This window comes from Columba livia, chromosome 15, assembly GCF_036013475.1.
Source record: "Columba livia isolate bColLiv1 breed racing homer chromosome 15, bColLiv1.pat.W.v2, whole genome shotgun sequence".
Classification (NCBI taxonomy): Eukaryota; Metazoa; Chordata; class Aves; order Columbiformes; family Columbidae; genus Columba; species Columba livia.
The window spans coordinates 1,794,784-1,814,024 of NC_088616.1; the positions used below are offsets into that span (position 1 = coordinate 1,794,784).

A 19,241-nucleotide genomic window follows, 5' to 3' on the forward strand; every position below is an offset into this window, starting at 1 on the left:
GCCCTGCGCTTCCACGACCACCTGGTGCCCAGGGTGCGCCGCCCCCGGGGATACACCCGACCACACTGAACGGTCCCGAGCCGCGCCGAGCCGTGCCGTGCCGAGCCGCGCCAGGCTGTGCCGTGCCGTGCTGTGCCGAGCCGAGCCGTGCCGGGCTGTTCCGTGCAGTGCGAAGCCGTGCCGTGCGAAGCCGTGCCGTGCAGGGCTGTGCCGAGCCGTGCCGTGCCGTGCCGAGCCGTGCCGTGGCGGGGCGGGGCGGTGGGAGGGCGCTGACCGCCGGCCGGAGCGCGGCGCGGCGGTGATCGCAGAGCGCGGCGGGCAGCGCAGCGCAGCGTACCGCACCGCAGCGGGGCCGGGCGCTCCATGATCCGCCGCGGGGGGGCTCGGCGCTGCGCTCGCTCCCCGTCGCGGGGCCGCCGCGCCGCCGGGGCCGGGATCGGGATGTGACTTGCGGCGGGTGGAGGACAGAGCTGCCCCGCCACCCTCGGCAGCAGCCGCCAGCGGGTGAGTGAATGAGCGGGGGTGGTGTCGACCCCCGGTCCCAGCTCCGCGGGGCTGCCCCCGGGAGGGCACAATGGAGCCGATCGCCCGGATCTGCTCCGTGCGCTACCCGTAGAATTAGCCCGTGGCCCGTAGCAGCCACCAGGCTCGCTGTAGGACTCCGGGAGGGGGATTAGACGAGATATAGGGCAGGACGGGGGGGCTGGAGCAGGGGGCTGCGCACCGCGGGGGACGAGGGGAGGAAGAGCGGCGAAGAGGGCAGAGGAGTTGAGAGGCAGGACGGGAAAGGAAAGCGGGGCCAGGCGGAGGAGGGAGAGACTGGAAAAAAACGAAGAGAGAAATGAGCGAAGGGACAAAAGAGGCTGGAGCGGGATAGACGCGGTAGGGGAGGCGGAGGTTGGAGGCGGATTAAGGGAGGCCGGAGGGGAGGCAGCGGCAAGGAGGGGGCTGCTGCGCTCCGCAACCGCGCTCCTCCGCGGGGTAGTTGCAGCAAAGCCCGGCACCTTGGTGCTGGTCTCCAGCTCGCTCCGCGGCGGGAGCTCAAGGGCAGCGGCGATGGGCTCCGGGCCGAGGGGAAGAGCCCGTTGTTGGCCCCCGGCTGCCGGTGGGAGGTGGGAGCCCCAGGCCGGGGTGCGCAGCTCCGGGGCGGTGCAGCCCGCAGCAGCTGCGCAGCGCCGGCAGTTTGCTGTCTAGTTAATAAAAAGCCCTGTCTCTGTATTACATCTCCCCAAAGCCAAACAGCGATAGGATTTAGCAGTTATGTGAACCCTTTGTTTACTCCTGACCTAAGGTTTATCCCAAGGCTAACAAGATTTTCTACGTGCTGAACCTAAACACCCAAGTTGGTTGTCATCGCTATAGCACCGAGTATCTATTTGTCAGTGATACGTGTGCCGCTTACCAGCAGTGAATATCAATGTTGAGGTGTTTTCTTGCTGCATCAGTAGGAATCAGGTGAAGAAAACATATCTGTCATGACACTGTGATGAATAGAAACAGTCTGAGAATTAGCAAAGGAAAGATATTGATTGCTATCATTGATTGCTCTCAGTAGTATAATGAACATCAGGCATTATAGTCAGAATCTGACCGAAGGGAATTGTAAGCACCTAAAAATTAGAAAGGTCATTTCATGTTATATTTAGCATTGCAAAGCATTTCTGAATGAAAACTACTTTTTCTGCAGGTCCTTTTTGGAGTGGAGTCTTGCATTCTGTAACTGCGAGGCTGTACATAGCATGATGTGCATTACACTAATGCAGGGGATGTCTAAGTCACTGCTGTATTTTTGCATACAAAGCACAATCGCACTATTAATTATTATTCTGGAAATACATCTCTTCACTAGTCTGATCTCGGCTTGGCTGTTGCTGCTCTGTTATCAGTCCTGAAGCTCATTCTTCAGATCTGATCAAAAGGAGCTGGCAGAGATCCCATGTTGTGATTAATTCCTCACTCACTAACATCTCTCCGCAACACTTCATGGTGGGGGCGGGTTTCTTTTGGAAATTGTACAGTGAATCAGTCTTTTGCATACATATGGGAGAGCAGGTTACTATTTGTGCTACTATTGCTTTTATTTACAAAATTGTTTCTCTTCTTTGTGAGTGGATGCATCTTCCTGTATCAGTTGATTAACATCAGGTTGCTAAAAAGGGGAACAGATAATACATCCACCCGTGAATAGCCTAACCTTAAATCTTTGTGTGGTTTCAGTTTTATCCTTTACATATAATGTCTAGCAGCATACAGCAGTAGCTTTTTGACCAGGTAAGAGATACTTGCAACCTTTGGTTGGCAGACTTGAGCTATTGCAAGCCTCGTTGATTTTTAACTGTGACAACTTTTTGATGAGAACTGTGAAATTTTCTGTTTCTGCTCAGTTGTTGGTGATTGTACTTCGTGCCCAGTGGTGCAGCTTTGTGTCTGCCATTGCCGTGGTGATTCTACACCAGATAACGTAGGGGACTTCACTCTGTGGGGTTATTGCTGTTGTCACTGAGAGCAAATTGAGGACTAAAAATTGAGGACTGGGTTTGCAAGCCGTCCTTCTAATTGTTTCCTGCTTTTGCCTGAAATGTGTAAGGCTTATTGATTCATTTTAAGTGTTCATGGTTGCTCTGCATTAGGGTACGTTGGCTTAACTATTTGCAATGAAATACAATTTTGGAGAGGGATCTGGGAACAAAATAAAAGTTAAATAAATCTCAAGTTGATTTTGTTCTGTATGAACAGTTCCATTCAGCCATGCGGGGCTGTATCAGAGCTGCTTACTATATCTGTGCTGGAATGTTTCTGTGACATTTCTATATTCCCATTGCTGTAGCTCTCGGTAATAGTAGAAGTGAAGTGCCAGTCAAACAGTGTTATTGTTACTACTGTGAGGTTGCATAACTGCTCAGAGCTGATCTAGACACAGAGAGGTAACAATACGATTCCTCTACAGCTACTTATTTAGGGGATAATGTGCAGATAGAACATTTTACTACAGAATCGAGAGAAACACAGGACTCTGCCATTCTACCACAGCACAGGCTTTTAGTTAAAAACCCCGTATTGATACACTTTTCCAGAGCAATTTTTCTGACAAAAAGACTTTGTACTTTTCTCTTAAATTTATCGAACCTGCGGTTTCAGCTAAAGCTGTGGGGTTCCCTTGCCGCACTGGGGTGTTGTGAAGCATCGTCCCTGTCCGTGCAGCTGTCTGAGCTCAGGAAAGGTTTGCGCTGGTACCGTCATGGGGGTTGACCATTCACGTTGCCAGTTTTTACCTAGTCGGGCAGAAACACATAGTGAGCAGGTTATGTTGATAACAGCGGTGAGGAGGAGATTCGTTCTTTGGGGATTTCCAGCTTGCAAGCTTCAGCCAGTCTTCCTGACCTTTGGTGGAAATACAGTTCACACCACGAATACCTGTCGGCAGCCCTGGACATTCCTTGGTCAATACTGTAGCTAGCAGGGAGCTTTCTAAGAGAACCACTCTTTATTTCCATCAGCTGTCCCAAAAGTCATTCCACAAATGGAAGTAACTTGGGAAAATGCCTCTTAGTTGAACATCTCAGCATTTCTGAATATATATTTTGTCTGAATTCTCAATAGAGTTTGCCACAGCTTAATCCCCTATTCCAAAAGGAGCTACTTCATGGAGGGGGAAATACTCAAAATTAATTGACCCTCCCTTACCCTGTCCCCCCCAAACACTTCCAAATAGGAAGAGGAAATAAATGATGGGCTGACAACATGACTGCTTACCCATGCAGCACCATCGCCATGGAAACAGACTGGCCTAGAATAGCTCAATCACATGAGGGTTACATGACATGAATAAAGTAACCAGAAAACTGGAAGAATGTCTTAGACCTGGAGAGACTTGCGCTGAATTCATCGACCACCCGAGAGAGTAGCACCTAAACGAAGCTGCTACTGAAGGCAGTTTAGTACAGGCATATCATAATTTTTAAATGTTAGGATAGTGGAAAATTAACATGATCCTCACTTGAGGGCTGTTTAGTGTTTCCAGTTTGGGAGGAGACATGTAGAATGAATTTTGAGTGATTTTCCGCATGGCCTTTTGAAGTTGGCACCAGTGGTTTGCAGCGTTGCCGTGGTAGATCCCAGTGGTTTTCCTCCCTTGGCATCAGCAGGCACTGACCGTTTCACACTTCTTAGGACATTTTGCATATTCTGAACAGTAAAAGTGGAAGCTGGAAGTTGAGGTAGGAACTGCCTGTGCATAGAAAGAATGGCAAAATTACCATCAGAATGTTTCGTTCTAGTCAATTAGGTACTCATGAGGCAAGGAGATTTATTGAGCGTAACCATATTCAATACAAAAAAGAGTATGTTTCGCTGATGATTAGTTTTCTATCTGTAAAGTCAGTGTTTTTAATGTGAGCATTGTGACAGAGGCATTGAGAAACCTGTTGTACAAATCAGATATAAACGAGTAAATATTTTACCAATTCACCAGAAAGTAAATTAGAGCTAGGTAGGAAAAAAGAATCATTAGTCATGAGCTGCAGGTCATGGCATCGTTAGAACATTGTAGCCCTTTCAACAGCACAAGGATACTGTAATTTCTGGGGCAGGCAAAGATCATCGATTTCCCTTTTCCTGTTTGTCTGTCCCCGATCGCATTATTTATCACACTTTCCACTTCTGAGATGAAGGTCTGTCATAAGCTGGTTTTGTCTCTTGTATGAAAGAAGACCATAAAGTCATTACACATTTATATTAGCACGTTTGCTGTCTTGGTGCCTCTGATAGGAAACAGCGTCATTTCCATCATCTGTCTCCTGGCAGAGGCCAAAAATGGGGACGAGTCATTGCTCAGTGAAAGGGTAGAAAGACGTTAGTTTGAGGATTGAGACCCTCAAGATTGAGCTTCGATCATTACATGGCTGTAAACCCCATAGTTCTCAGCTGTAAGAGATTCTGTGCTGCTTCGGACTGTCTAGCTAAATAGTTTTTGTATTGGTCACAACTGATAACAGTCAATGCAACAACAGGGCACCCTTACTCTAAACCTTTTTCAACTCTCATTAAACTTCTTGATGTTTTCACTAAATGCATTTCTGGTAATATACTTAGCCGGGTAATCACTTAGGGCTGTTTGTCAAACTTACAGAAGAGTTACCCATAGTTTCTCTGCTTCTCACTTTATACCTTCAACACGTCACGTGAGCTCTGTGACTGACATTATTGCCTCTTTATATGGTGCTTTTCTTCCGGACAGTCATACCACACAAATGGGAGCCTTACTCTGGACATTTTGTGCCACTGAAGGTTAACAGCATCAGGTTTCGTGTCCGGTACGCGTGGTGTTTGCTGCCCTCACAGGCGGCTATCGCTGCGTCGCACTCCTCGTTTGAAGGAAACAATTTCAACAACCTCCCTTGCCCTGCTTTACGTAATAAAAGCAAATGCCATAAAGTCTGTCTTTTTAAAGCACCTAACCTGCATTCTTTGCAAAACTTAGGTTGGTATTCTTCCCAGCTTTTGGTCCTGATGGTCCAGTGGGATGTGTTGTGCTCCTGGAGAGTTTACCGGGTTCTGGTTTTGTTGTTTGTCTCCTTTGAATGGCTTTAGACTTGTGAAGAAACACAATGGGTCATTCATTTCTGATTAGTTGATTGATGACACTGTGTGTTTGCACCGTTGTCACAGAATATGGGATTTCTCTAGCCAACTGTTCCCGTTTGTAAATGATATCTAATACCCAGACTTTGGAAGGGGGTGAATACTATAACTGTCTATTGACTGTGAACATGAAAACAAGATATTCCTTTATTTTTTAAAAGCACAATGTTTATTTTCCTGGGACTGCTCTATCTAAAAAAAAAAAAGTGGTTTTGACTCTGCCTTTGTTCTAGTAAAAGGAGCAAGGCTGTGGAACAATATAATTCTGATACGCTTGCATCAGGCCCACTGCAATTTACACATACTTTAAGCACCTGAATTTGAATGATAAAGTACTGTAGATAATCTGTTATTTTGCAACAGGATACGTAATTTCTTCTGGTTTTGTTTTAGGGTACTTGCACGGGCAGTGTTTGGAACCATTGTTTTCAATGAGTGTTCCTGCTCTGGCAGGGGGATTGGACTGGACGAGCTTTCCAGGTCCCTTCCATCCCTGACATTCTGGGGTTCTGTGTGACACAGAAATGAGTCAGTTTGCATTGCAAGTCCAACGGGTGAGAACAGGTTTTGGGGAGGGCAGCGGGTGGGCTGCAAACCCAGGGGCTGTGGGCTGGTGGAACAAGCCGCTGTGAAACCCTCCAAAGGGAGCTGAAGCTAAACAAACCAATGTTTTGTTGTCTCAGACAGAAAAAATGAAAACCTACCCAGCCATCGGTTTCTTCCTCCTCCTGGTGATCAGCTACGGCTCTTCCGAGAACTCGAGCACGTCGCGGGGCTGCGGGCTGGACCTGCTCCCGCAGTATGTTCCCCTGTGCGACCTGGACGCCGTCTGGGGCATCGTGGTGGAGGCGGTGGCCGGGGCGGGCGTGCTGACCACGCTGCTGCTCATGCTGATCCTGCTGGTGAGGCTGCCCTTCATCAAGGAGAAGGAGAAGAAGAGTCCCCTGGGAACGCACTTCTTGTTCCTTCTGGGGACGCTGGGACTGTTTGGGCTGACGTTCGCGTTCATCATTCAAGAAGATGAAGCGGTGTGCTCGACCCGGAGGTTTCTGTGGGGAGTTATCTTTGCTTTGTGCTTCTCGTGCTTGCTGGCTCAAGCCTGGAGACTCCGCAGACTGGTTCGACACGGGAAGAGTCCCTCGGGCTGGCATCTGGCTGGTGTGGCAATCTGCCTGATGCTCGTTCAGGTCATTATTGCCACCGAGTGGTTAATCCTGACAGTCGTCAGAGATAACAAGTTGGCTTGCAGCTACGAACCGATGGATTTTGCGATGGCTTTGATTTACGTTATGTTCCTGATGGTATTTACAATGGGATTTTCTCTTTTCACTCTCTGTGGAAAGTTTAAGAAGTGGAAGAAAAATGGAGTATGCCTTATTATAACACTTCTTTTCTCCATCCTGATCTGGGTAGCCTGGATGACTATGTACCTCTTTGGTAACGCTGCACTGAAGCGAAGAGACAAATGGAGGGATCCCACTCTGGCTATTGCACTGGTGTCCAGTGGCTGGGTGTTTGTTATTTTTCATGCCATCCCGGAGGTGCACTGCACCATCCTTCCATCACCGCAGGAGAACGCTCCCAATTATTTCGACACTTCACAGCCACGGATGCGTGAAACTGCTTTCGAGGAGGATATACAGCTTCCTCGGAGCTACATGGAAAATAAAGGCTTTTCAATGGATGAACATAATGCAGGTAAGAATTCATATAGAGGACTATATTTTTCTGTAGTAGCCAAGAAAACCGTCTGTATGAGACATTTGTCAGGTGTTCAAAACAAGGGTCATTGCAAATGACCTTCTGGTAGTGTTCCCTTTGACAGTTTTCATTAAGATATCACCTAGTTGGGGGAAAAAAGGTGAACAAAATGCAGTGCAGAAAAATACTTGTGTTTGGTTAAAAAGGTTCTTCTGCACGTTGGTTTTTTCACAAACAATTTCAAATGCGAAGCCAACACTGAAAGCCAAAAAATTCACTGGGGAAAAAAAAAAAGCCTTTATTTTAAAAATAGTTTAAATGACATTTTTGTCATTATCAGTTAACAACATTTAATAAGAAATATTTTTTAAAACCCAAGAAAAAAACACAAGTGCTCTTTGTTACAAAACTCAGCCTCTTGAGCCACAAAATAATTATTAACTATATTTCCATTAAAATGGGATTTAATGCCACTTTTTGACAGTAAATAATGCAAAGTGATGTCTGGGCAAGTTCAAGGACGGTCTTTGTCCTGAAGGCTTTGACATCTGAAGTGAGCGTGCACGCAGGGTCAGGGATGGGCGCTTTCCGTGTGGCAGCTGCTGCGTGATGCGGATCTACCTGCGATGACACGTCGTTACAATTTTCAATGAGAATGTTCTCGAGTGATTCCTGAACGGACCAGCAACAACTGGTTGCTTGGGGGCTCTAAACCAGTGCTGAGGGTTTAACCTGTGTTAAGGTGCCCAGGATGCTTCTGTGGGGAGCCCCGGCCTGGGGGTTTCTGCAGCGTGGGATGGGCAGGATTGCGGTGCTGGTCATGCTGCTTTTTACTCACTGGAGCTGAGGACTTTGGTGTCCCCGGCAGTGGTGGCACCTGGCTGTGGCAGTGCCCCAGGAGAACAACCCCAGGAGAAGTTGGGGAGCAAGCTGTTGGAGAGAGCGGTGTAGGGGCAAGGGACCTGGGGGTCCTGGGGACAGCAGGGTGACCATGAGCCAGCACTGGGCCCTTGTGGCCAGGAAGGCCAATGGTACCTGGGGTGGGTTAGAAGGGGGTGGTCAGTAGGTCAGAGAGGTTCTCCTGCCCCTCTGCTCTGCCCTGGGGAGACCACACCTGGAATCTTGTGTCCAGCTGTGGCCCCTCAGTTCCAGCAGGACAGGGAACTGCTGGAGAGAGTCCAGCGCAGCCACCAAGATGCTGGAGGGAGTGGAGCATCTCCCGTGTGAGGAAAGGCTGAGGGAGCTGGGGCTCTGGAGCTGGACAAGAGGAGACTGAGGGGGGACTCATTCATGGGGATCAATATGGAAAGGGGGAGTGTCAGGAGGATGGAGCCAGGCTCTTCTGGTGACAACCAGGGACAGGACAAGGGGCAATGGGTGCAAACTGGAACACAGGAGGTTCCACTTAAATTTGAGAAGAAACTTGTTCCTGGTGAGGGTGGCAGAGCCTGGCCCAGGCTGCCCAGGGAGGTTGTGGAGTCTCCTTCTGTGCAGACATTCCAACCCGCCTGGACACCTTCCTGTGTAACCTCATCTGGGTGTTCCTGCTCCATGGGGGGATTGCACTGGATGAGCTTTCCAGGTCCCTTCCCATTCCTGACACTCTGGAATTCTGTGAAGCCTTGGGGTGTGTTATCCAGGCACTTCATGTTGCTGATGTCTCTGGTTTTCCTGGGTTTGGTGTTTGCTCTGGCCATGGAGCAGACAAGGAGGGAACCAGCACTCCTGCTTGGCACCGGTTGCCTCGGTAAGGCATTTTTCCTCTGTTTTAGCAGGGACTGGGAAGGTCTCCTTGTGGTATGGAAGCTTTGAGCAGAAAGGAGTTAGTTCTGTGGGTGTACTACCAAGGGCAGTGTAAAACAAACATAAAAATCACATGGATAAAAGAAAGGTTGTTTATTACTCATATTCCACCGTGTCCTCCATCCCCATTAAATTAATTCCATAGTAAGGTAACTGCAGTGGCTTCAGTGGAGCTTGTTTCTGACTAAGGCAGATCCAAGAACAAAATTGGATCTTTCACTCGGTATTATCCCCATTCACACATATATTTTAAGAAAGAACTGGAAGCTACTTTTTGATCTAATCATTCCGTAATTAAGTTTTTAGTGAAGTGGGTAGACATATGATAGCTATACAATCATTTTAGTGTGTATTATAGCACAATTTATGTTATGTTTTAATCTCTGAGTCTTATGCAGTACAACACAAAATAGATTTCCTTATTTGATGCCCTTATTAATATTTCTCTTTATAAATGCATGCCATTATTATGAATTATTTTTTCCTATGGCATGTGGGAGAAGGACACATACATTTTTAATAAATCAAAGCTGATTAATTACTCCTTTGTAGCTGTTCTTAAGTACACACGTATGACAGCAGGGTTTGGAGACAAAACTTGCTAGTACGGTAGAGACTTAACGTAAATACAGGTAATAATATTCACGTCGCATATTGTGGCTCCTGAAGCATTAATTGAAGTCAGATCAGTGCACTGATGGCTGTCAGTGGCCGGGCACCTGGAATCCATTAGCAATTAGCTCTCTGCAGGTATGTAGAGAATGTTCTCTTCTTCTATTCACTTAATTAACCTCAAGCCAAGAATTCATCACTAAGGGTCTAGAAATTAAACAAAGGGTGCTTTCTCTACGTATACTTAAGAATGATGTTTAAGAATGTAAGGGCTGCTAGTTGTAACATTTTGGAAGACATGATAACCAGAGAACACCTCTTAGCTCCTCGACTGTAATACTTGTTTTAGTAAGTAGTCAGCCTACGATAGAAAACATTTTCCATTAATTCTTGTTATTTCCATTAATAGTTGTATAAAGTAATTTAGTAATTTTGCTCTTTTGTTTTTCTTTTTTTAAAGATTCTAATCAGCATTTTAAGAATCTGAACAACCTTTAAATTATAGGTTCAAACAAGCATATGTTCTCCTAGTTTCTTAGCAAAATGTAGCTCCAAGTTACACAGAACAACAAGAGCTGTTCAATTCCAGCAATTATCATTAAGCGTTAATAAAGCAAACTGTTTTCAAGTCTGTTATTGAAACATCGTTTAAACAACACGCTAGGCTGGGATTTTGATATTCATATGATAGATAAATTGAAATATCTACTTAGAAGTTATTGTCACACCTGTTTCTGGTAAAGCCATTAGTATAGCCTTATAGAGAGATTTCTTTTCTTTATGTGTACCAGCAAATACCAGTGCAATCCTTTGTGTATAACACACAATAAGAAGCCAAACTACAAAGAAAGAATGCTATTGACCCTCAGATGGCTAAATGTATACAAAATACCTCATTCTAGTTTAGACATTTTCATCTTTTGCTGGCTGAGTCTTCCTCAAAAACACCTAATTTTAAAATACAGAGCAAGCGAGGGTCTGTGTGTATCTGAGGACAATGGGTGAGCATTTGTGGGGCTGGATTTCTAATTTCTGTACTAAATCAGCACCGTTATTCATGTCTGTGCGCGGCTCTGGGAGAGGAGCAGCAGCATCCATTTCAGTCTCATTCCACACAGCACAACGATTTTAAATCCTGGCTTCGTCCGACTCTGTGCTCAAGTTCTTATAAACTTCAGCTCATTCACGATTCCGGCCAGAGCGCAGAATTGTAATTTGGATTCAATCGAAGAGGAATTGGTGCCGCAGGTGCCTGAACTGGCTGTGTGTGTGTTTCCCGGCTCAGGGATGAGCATCGCCCGCTGGAACGCGGCGCGGGGATAAACGGGCTCTGTTCCGCGGCCACGGCGGAGCTCAGTGGGGCCATTATTTACCCAGAAAGTGAAGAGAGAGTTTGTCTGTGCCAATCCCCGCACTGCTTTAGAGAGAAACAAGTATATCCCTAACTATATGTATCTCATGTTCAGAATATACACCTTGAATCCAAACTTGCGCTAAAACTAATGGAGAGACTGATGCATTTCTGGTATAAACACTTAGAAGGGCAATCAGTATCTCTTTTGCTTGAGTCATTTGCTATGTTTAAGCCATCCAAAAGCAATATTTACTTCATGTTTCTAGTTTCTCAGAGTAAATATAATCTGAAACATCTGGAAAATCCTTATCCACTGGTCATGCTGAAGTCATGCTCGGGGGGTGTGAGCATGCTTGCTGGCTCCAGCGATGGGTTGGATCTTTGTGCTCTGAGCTTGATAGGGAGCAAAATGTAATAGCATTTTACTTAACCCCTTGATAGGGAGCAAAATGTAATATCATTTTACTTAACCCCTTGATAGGAAGCAAAATGTAATATCATTTTACTTAACCCCTTGATAGGGAGCAAAATGTAATATCATTTTACTTAGCCCCACAGTACCCAGATCATTACAGTAAGCACTTTCCAAAACACATTGCACAAGATCTATTGAAGGCTCGCTGATTGAAGCCATTGAGCTCCTACTGAAATGAGACTAAGCAAACTTCAAAGATTTGGTCCCATTCCACAGGAAACAGTTAATTTGATGTAAAACTGATTCTTCTGAGATCCCTCCCCAGCTGTGTAAGAACAGCCGCCCAAAAGCAACGGGAAAAGCGGGACGGCCGCAGGGAAGTTAGAACGGGTGGTCTCAGCAGCTGAGTGGGAAGGGAGCCGCTTGGGTGCCCCGAGGAGGTGCGGAGCTTACTGGTGTTGCTGAGAACCGTCTCTGTTTCCGAACGCAGCGCTCCGGACGGCAGGATTCCGGAACGGCAGTTTGGGAAGCCGCCCCAGCGCTCCTTTCCGAAGCAACGTCTATCAGCCCACTGAGATGGCAGTTGTGCTGAATGGTGGGACTGTAAGTATCAAACTGTGATCGTTTGATGTGCAAACAAAGTCTGTGTTGATATATAAGCACGGCTAATTGAAAAACCTGCCTTTAGCTTATTCACAACAGGGGCAAGAGCTATAAATGAAAACTTGGGCAGCAAGTATGCATGTAATGCTTCCATTCCCTGTAGAAAAGATGTGATTACAAAGCATTTTGCGTTTCTTTTCTTGGCTGTTGACATTTTGCAGCGTAGCTTCAGCGAACCGAGTTCTTTGGTGAGACGACATATTCAATGGCCCTTTCAAATTAAATTTGTGTTAAGGTATTTAACATAACTATGAAGCGACGCGATTTCCAATCCGATTTTTTTCCAAGTTGTGAGTTGCACAAATGTGTACAGGCCCATACATAACTTTAAATAAGAATCATCATTGCAGGTAGTGGTCGTCTCTCACATGTCTTCCATTTTCTTTTGAAATGTATGTAATTCTTTGTAAGTTACAAATGTGTATGTCTCTGGGAAAGGGATTCTTAGAAGGGGGATATAGAATATTTTAATGTTGATAGCATTGATTTTTCTCTCTTAGACAATAGTTTCGCATGCCGTTCTTTGATAGACCCGTTTTCTCCACAGCCTGGTTGTTACAAGAATGGCTTAGTGATCTGCTGCCAAACAGGCTTTCTAAATGTTTCTCACATGCTGTGCATTTTGCACTTGAAGACATTTCATATAGCAGGCGTACTGCTGGAAAAGAGTTTTCATCCCCATATTTCTCATGCATATACATGCTGCTTAAAACATGAGCCAGAGTTGGGTTTTCTTTGTTTCGAATCATGAGCTGATTCCATAACTCAACCTCTACATTTAAAACCCAGTAACGTGAGCTGATTACAGGGCTCGTTCTGGTTTTAAATCCGCAGTGTTTTGGTTGATTTCAGTGAACAAGAAGGACTGAATACAAGGATTCTGCTGTCTGGGTTAGACAGTGGGAAATCAATAACTTGAATGAAATGAAAAGGCTTGTGCTTTGCTGTCCATAATGAATAGCATCCTCTGAGGTTGCGATTTATGCCTGTGTTTGCTGATACCAGAATATGCAGCTCAGGGAACAGGCAGTTTAAGGATGAGATGCTAGAGAGTTTGTTTGGCTTGGTTTTGAGGTGGACGCAAAGCTTAATGCAGAACATCAGGTAGCAAAATGGGAGATAGAGGTGTCATCATGCTTTTTACGGAGAGGTCAATGTACTGTGTGGGTGAAAGCCGAGTTTCTCTGTATGACTTTGCTCTGGCGTTACTGTCTGGAAAGCTGTCGTGTATGCGTAGCATGATAACACTGATTACCGAACAGACTAGATCTCTCAGTTATGGGTTTATTGTCCTTATTTCCAGATACCAACCGCTCCGCCAAGTTACACCGGACGACACCTCTGGTGAGAGGCTGTAGGGAAGCAGAATCCTTGTTGCAGATGTTGTTCCCTGGCAGTGTGTCTTTGAGGGAGGAATCGTGACAGTACCAGAACAAAGCAACAAAACATCCAGGAGCTTTCGAAATCCTACAGAGGATTTTGTCTCAAAGTGAACACCACCGAACTGATAATTGCAAAACCAAAATTGTACAACCGAAGCTGAATTGAATTTAAAATAGAAGTAGGCACACCTTAAATTGGAAGGGGGGAATGTTGTATTCTGAAATGTCAGATGTTCCCTTGTCTGTAACTAAGTGTGCAAGGTGAGGCTGTTTATGTTGGTTGCCAGTTGCTTGCAAAATACCCTCCTCTCACCTAAACCTACTTCACGTTGCCACGAGAAATTGCCACTATGGTGTGAAACCATGCGGGATTTCCTTCCATTCTGCTCCTTTTCCCTTCATTTCAAACGTCACGCAAAGTACCTTGTTTGCTTCATTATTGAGCCATACTTTACAGCCATGTGTGGCCAAGCACTGTCACTCTGTGGCAACTAAAATCCCATTACACTGTAGGCTGATGCTCTTCTCTTGCAAAAGCTGGTGCAGGAGATGCAGTTCTGGAGGGATGAAAGGTCTCCGCGTGCTTCACGCGCCTTGTGGAGCTCCTTGGGACAGAGGGACAAGCGCAGGCCCAGCGCAGAGGCCGCTGTCCCGGGTCTCCGGCCTCCCCGGGGCGAGCAAAGAGCCGCTTGCATCTGCAGCGAAGCTTTGCAAGGACGTTCTCTGCACAGCCGGAGCTGGCGAGAGCCGGGACTGGGGTTTGCTGGTTGCGATGGGGGGCAAAGGTGGGTGGGATGGTGCTGACCACCCCAGGAGAGGCACAGCAGACGGGTGGACACGTCGCAGTCCCAGCCCTGGTCCCACCGCGGTCCCCTGGCGTGTCGGTGCGGGCGTGCGTGTCGGTGCGGGTGTGCGTTGGAGTGCCCGGCCGGGAGAATCTCCGTGCTGGAGCTGGTTTGTTGTTGGGTTTGGCTTTTCTTTCAGGTGGTTTCTTGCCTATTCCTGCCCCTCCCCTCCTTTCTTTTGAGCTGATACAAAGCTTTTTATCTTTGTTTTCTTCAGGTTATTTAAAAGGTTCCCATTGCCCATTGTTTGTGCCATGGTTTTTTGTTATGTTTAAGCAATCATTCCTTTATTTAACATTTAATACATATCGGACATTGAAAACATCATTGTATCCTCACTGTTTGGCCAGTGTTAATCACAGCTTTCCTCTATACTAAGAGCTAATAGTTTTTACTTGTGGCCATAGGAGACGTATAACAATTAAACTTTACATATGCTGTAATAAAAATATATATTTTCAGACTAAAAAAAGTATAGCATACAAATAACTGAATAGCTTAGTAGCTTCACAGAAAGAAGTTACTTGCTGTATAATGCAAAAGAAAGACAAGCTTTTTATTTTTCAAGAGTCTTCCTGATTTTTCACGTACCTCCATTTCTACTGAATTAGGAACCTCGTCCTGCAGACTTTGCTCCCACTGACACCCGTAGGTCTACAGACAGGTACAGGCTGCAAGAGCAGTCCTGAAGTGTTGCACAGAGGTATATATGTGTATAGATATATAAGTATATATATATCTATACACATATATATATGGAAAAAAAATATATGGCCATTCTTGCCATGATCATCTTATGGGGTTTTATTTGACAGCCCTTCTGTTCCCGAGGCGAGGTTTGGCTGTCACGCATGAGCAAAGGGGCGTTCCCCTGCCCTCCTCTCTGAGGCAAAGGAAGCACGTGCTCATTTTCCGGGTTGCTGATTTGATGCTGTAGGTAAGCGGGTAGGGTAGGGATGGATATTGCATGCTATCCAGACATTTAGAAATACATTTTGCTCGTTTGAAGCAAAGCTTTGATCAAATAAGGTAGTATTTAAGATAATGATAGTTACCCAGAAGGTGCATCATTTGGAACAATACAAACCTATTACCATCACTTTGCCTGCAGAATTTTGCTTTTGAAAAAGAATTAAAACAACCTCAAACCTCCAAAGCTGTATTGTAAAAACATATAAGATGACCATGGCATAAATGGCAGGACGGCTTTCTCTTAGAAAGTTTATCATGCTACAACCAAGATTTATGAATTCTGATACACATTCTACAGACCTTGGACAAAATCTGTACAAGATATAGTTAAGAAACATTATTTTATTCTTCTAGATGTGACTGAATTGATAAATAGAGTTCCCAATCCTGATGAAGTTGTTTGGAATTTGTATATGCAAAGCTATAGGCAGATGCTACAAACTGGTCTCATTGGGTCGTTCCAAAATTTAAACATCAGCAGGATTGGGTTTAGTTTGTGGTGGTGAAGGTGTTGGCAATAGATTAGGAGGGTCTTTATTTTCCAGCTTGATACAATTAGTAATAAGCAACTTTTTTTTTTGGTAAGTCACTAATCTGTGATGTAAAATGCCCCAAATAAAACTGGAATTGAAGAAAGGCACCCTTATGTTAACTTATATTTGTGTTGCAGTAAACAAATTGTTTACTTTTGCCTTCTGTAAAGTTACCTAGAACGCAGAGCATCTGTGAACAGCGTAAGCAAGCACAAGCTTTTCACAGTTCAGTTAATTCTAATTAGCTTTTATACTATAAAAGCTACTATGTTGTCCCTTGACGGTTATGTGCTCATGGTGTTCCCACGCCACAAAACGAAATCATAAAGCATCTGAAAAAACTCCTACCAAGCCAAGATTTATAATAACTGCCTTTTGATGAATGGCTGGAATAAAGGTCAAAGCCATACTTCACAGGTCCTGTCCTGCTCTCGGGTCAGTTGAAGGTGTTTGGCACTTGCCAGGAAATATGTAGCATCTTCAGGAGAACACAATATATACGGCTGTTCCTATACACAAGGTACCTGAAATACTATAGAACTAGACATTTCTGGGTTTTTGGTTGGCTTTGTTCGAGCTGGATGCCTTGGGTCTAACCAAAGGCCATGCAAAAGGGAGCACTGTAGCTTTTATAATAAAACTATTGGATTATGCTACCAACTGACAGGATTACAAAGCAGGTGCTTTTTATTAATTGATGAGCACTAAAGCTCATTTTTCATAGATAATATATATTTATTAAATGTATTAATGCGTGTTTTATAACATACCCTTTTTTCCCCGCTGATTGTTGCATACTGGTATCGTATTAAGTACATCTTTAAAGGATTTTCAAGACAATCAATGTGTACCACGATGACTGTACATAAGTATACAAAACTACAAAGGTTGTAAAGCATGGGCAAATGTTTTATTTTCAAAATGCTGTTCTTAACAAGAATAAAGGCTTTACTATTTACTTACAATGTCTGTGTTAACTTGGTGTTGAAATCCACCTGCCGTGGGGAGATGGTGGGTGCAGTTCTTCAACAGAAGCGACGTTAAGCGAAGGGAAATGGGCTCCTAGGGGCTGGGGCCACGTTCCCACCTGCTCTGGCACCTCTCACACCCACCTTGCGCCAGTAAAGGAGCTGAGCAGCCCAATTCTTCACGCTATGGGCGATACTGTTTATTCCAGTTGGCTCAGCAGTCGCCTGTGCTTGTGAAAAGGAGGGGACAGGTGACACAGCTGGGCTTGAAGAATGCAGCTCGGGAGGCTTCTCTTCAAATGGTTTGATTTTCCTGATCTGGTCCAATAATTAGCATCACCAACCAGGTTAAAAAGAGGGGTGGGCACTGGTCTAACTGCAAAGGTTGTGTAAGTGATGGGAGAAATCCACACCGAACCCCAGCGAGAGCTGCAGGGTATCTGTGTTTTGTCACGCTTTCATTCCAAACAACCAGACCTTTGTTTGGCTTGTATGGAATTAGTAGTAGAACTGCAACTATCTTCTCTAATTGTAAAATTATAAAGGCCTAAATAGGACTATGCTTGACAAGACAGACTTACAAAAATCATGAGGGCTCCTTAGCAGGGGGCCCAATCTGATTTTTATTCTGCTTGTACCTTATGTAAGTAAGCACACATACACAAGTTCGCTGAAAATGCCGTCACTGTGCTCTTTATTTTACACTTTCTCAGCACATGTGCGAAGTGATAACAAAAGAGCCTTTGACTTGTTTTCCTGCGCAGAACTGCAGAGCGACTCTGGCTCTCGTGGCCGTCAGCTGGAACTGCAGGGGCACAGGGTGTCTGAAACTCAGACCGTTACGAGCGGAGCCGGGATTTGCGTCACAGCTCCGCACACATCGCTGAAGATACTCTGGTTTATACTAAATGAAGATTTTTTTGCCTCAGGTGTAACGCTTGCATACATGTGTGTTTAGCCCCATTTATTTCATCCGGAGGTTTGTCCCCGTCAGAAGAGCTTGCAAGGGAGCAGTCAGGAACGCACATTAAACACAGACTCAAAAATTTTGGCTAAATGCGCACAATTCCATCTGTTCTAACAGAATTGTGCTCACTTACCCCGGACCGCATTTTGTCTGGGCATGCTGGGTCCTTTGATTTACAACATCTCACACGTAAAACTGTTTCTAACTCAGTGCTACAAAGTTTAGTCCATGAGCGGCGTTTGTGGGAGTGGTGAGAGTTAAAACCAAGATGCTCAGTGATTTTCTTCATGTTCTTCGGAGTCTTCCAACTTGCTTCCCACTGCAAACATACAAGATAAGACATTAAACACTTCACTTTCCAAAGCATCCACCTAGGCAAAGAAAAGCAAACATCCATACTTCCACAGCAAATGCGCTGTCGTTCAATAAATCAATAAACAGAAATCCCCACCCAACCCAAAAGACCTATTTCTTCTATGCGTGGTATATTTGGGGGGAGTTTTGCTGAGTTGTTTGCTAGTAAGAAGTTATGGGATTGTTCAAACAAAATGAAAGCAGCTCTTTGAGCTTTTTCCTTTGAAGAATTCTCACTGAAAGAAGTCATACACTTCACCTAGCAGAGAAATGTATTTGTGTCATTTAGGACAACGAGCAAGGTCAATGAAGAATAGTTGTTCTATGTCTCGCTGGAAAGAGGAATGTTATCCATGTGATTGCAAAGGGTCTGCCAAACGGGAAAAATCAGTCGAGCAAAGAGCACAGGGTTGCTTGCTGGAGTAAACAATTCTCAGCGAACAAAAGCTCTACATAAAAGTCAATGTCCCACCCCCAGCGAAAGCTGTTTGCAAAGCTCTGTATTCTTTCAGCATGCTGCCATACAGATTAAGCTAATGTTTTTCTTCTGCTGATACAACAGCCTGGTTCCTCAGTCTGCTGCTGTGATTTCAGCGGTTATATTCTGTTCTTAATATTTTAATGTTCTACAAAATGCCTCTTCACTTAGTAAAATCTGTTTTTCTACTCCTTACGCTTCAGAAGGTGTTTCGGTGTGGCACACTTTTAACATCAAGCAAGTTTGTTGGGAGATTTATATATAAGAGTTGTGCTAGAGGCAAAGAAGGCCAGATAAGCCCCCCAAAATATCCCCTTTTGTACATGCAGTTTCAGGAGAGCTTAGTTACCCTTCCATGGCATGCAACTGAAGACCAGCAAACAAAATCCTTTGGGTACGCAACCGGAATACCGGGCGGCAAGGGGCCCATGTGCTTGTTTAAGGTGCACGATGTGCTACCAGCCTGGAAGATCTCAGCTCTTAGAAAACATGCAGGAAACTGAGGTATGACCCTAAACAGAGAAGAGCTTAGAAACCCAAAATATGACTGCAGG

General features: G+C 45.1%; 2 protein-coding genes across 5 annotated transcripts in view; one reads left to right on the top strand and one right to left on the bottom strand.

The window, feature by feature from the left end:
* Positions 1–275: 275 nt before the first annotated feature.
* GPRC5B (G protein-coupled receptor class C group 5 member B) lies at positions 276–16,885 on the top strand. The gene is made up of 4 exons (XM_065030675.1): positions 276–504; positions 6,324–7,338; positions 12,016–12,128; positions 13,492–16,885. Exons 2-4 carry the CDS (start codon positions 6,333–6,335, stop codon positions 13,534–13,536), a joined length of 1,164 nt encoding a protein of 387 aa, XP_064886747.1. The 5' UTR covers positions 276–504; positions 6,324–6,332; the 3' UTR covers positions 13,537–16,885.
* A 669-nt stretch (positions 16,886–17,554) lies between these two features.
* IQCK (IQ motif containing K) overlaps positions 17,555–19,241 on the bottom strand; it is a 40,723-nt gene continuing 39,036 nt past the window's right edge. For all 4 annotated transcript variants that reach the window (XM_065030678.1, XM_065030680.1, XM_065030679.1 and 1 more), the window contains exon 9: positions 17,555–18,174. In XM_065030678.1, coding sequence (XP_064886750.1) covers positions 18,128–18,174 — 47 coding nt within the window. In that variant the 3' untranslated portion in view covers positions 17,555–18,127. The remainder of the gene's footprint in view (positions 18,175–19,241) is intronic.

What these genes read in the sequence shown, in the direction of transcription:
- GPRC5B (XM_065030675.1), top strand. Translation starts at nt 6,333, where the DNA reads ATGAAAACCTACCCAGCCATCGGTTTCTTCCTCCTCCTGGTGATCAGC. An exon ending in AATGGATGAACATAATGCAG is followed by an intron (nt 7,339 to 12,015) that starts GTAAGAATTCAT and finishes TTCCGAACGCAG; the next exon opens with CGCTCCGGACGGCAGGATTC. An exon ending in TTGTGCTGAATGGTGGGACT is followed by an intron (nt 12,129 to 13,491) that starts GTAAGTATCAAA and finishes CCTTATTTCCAG; the next exon opens with ATACCAACCGCTCCGCCAAG.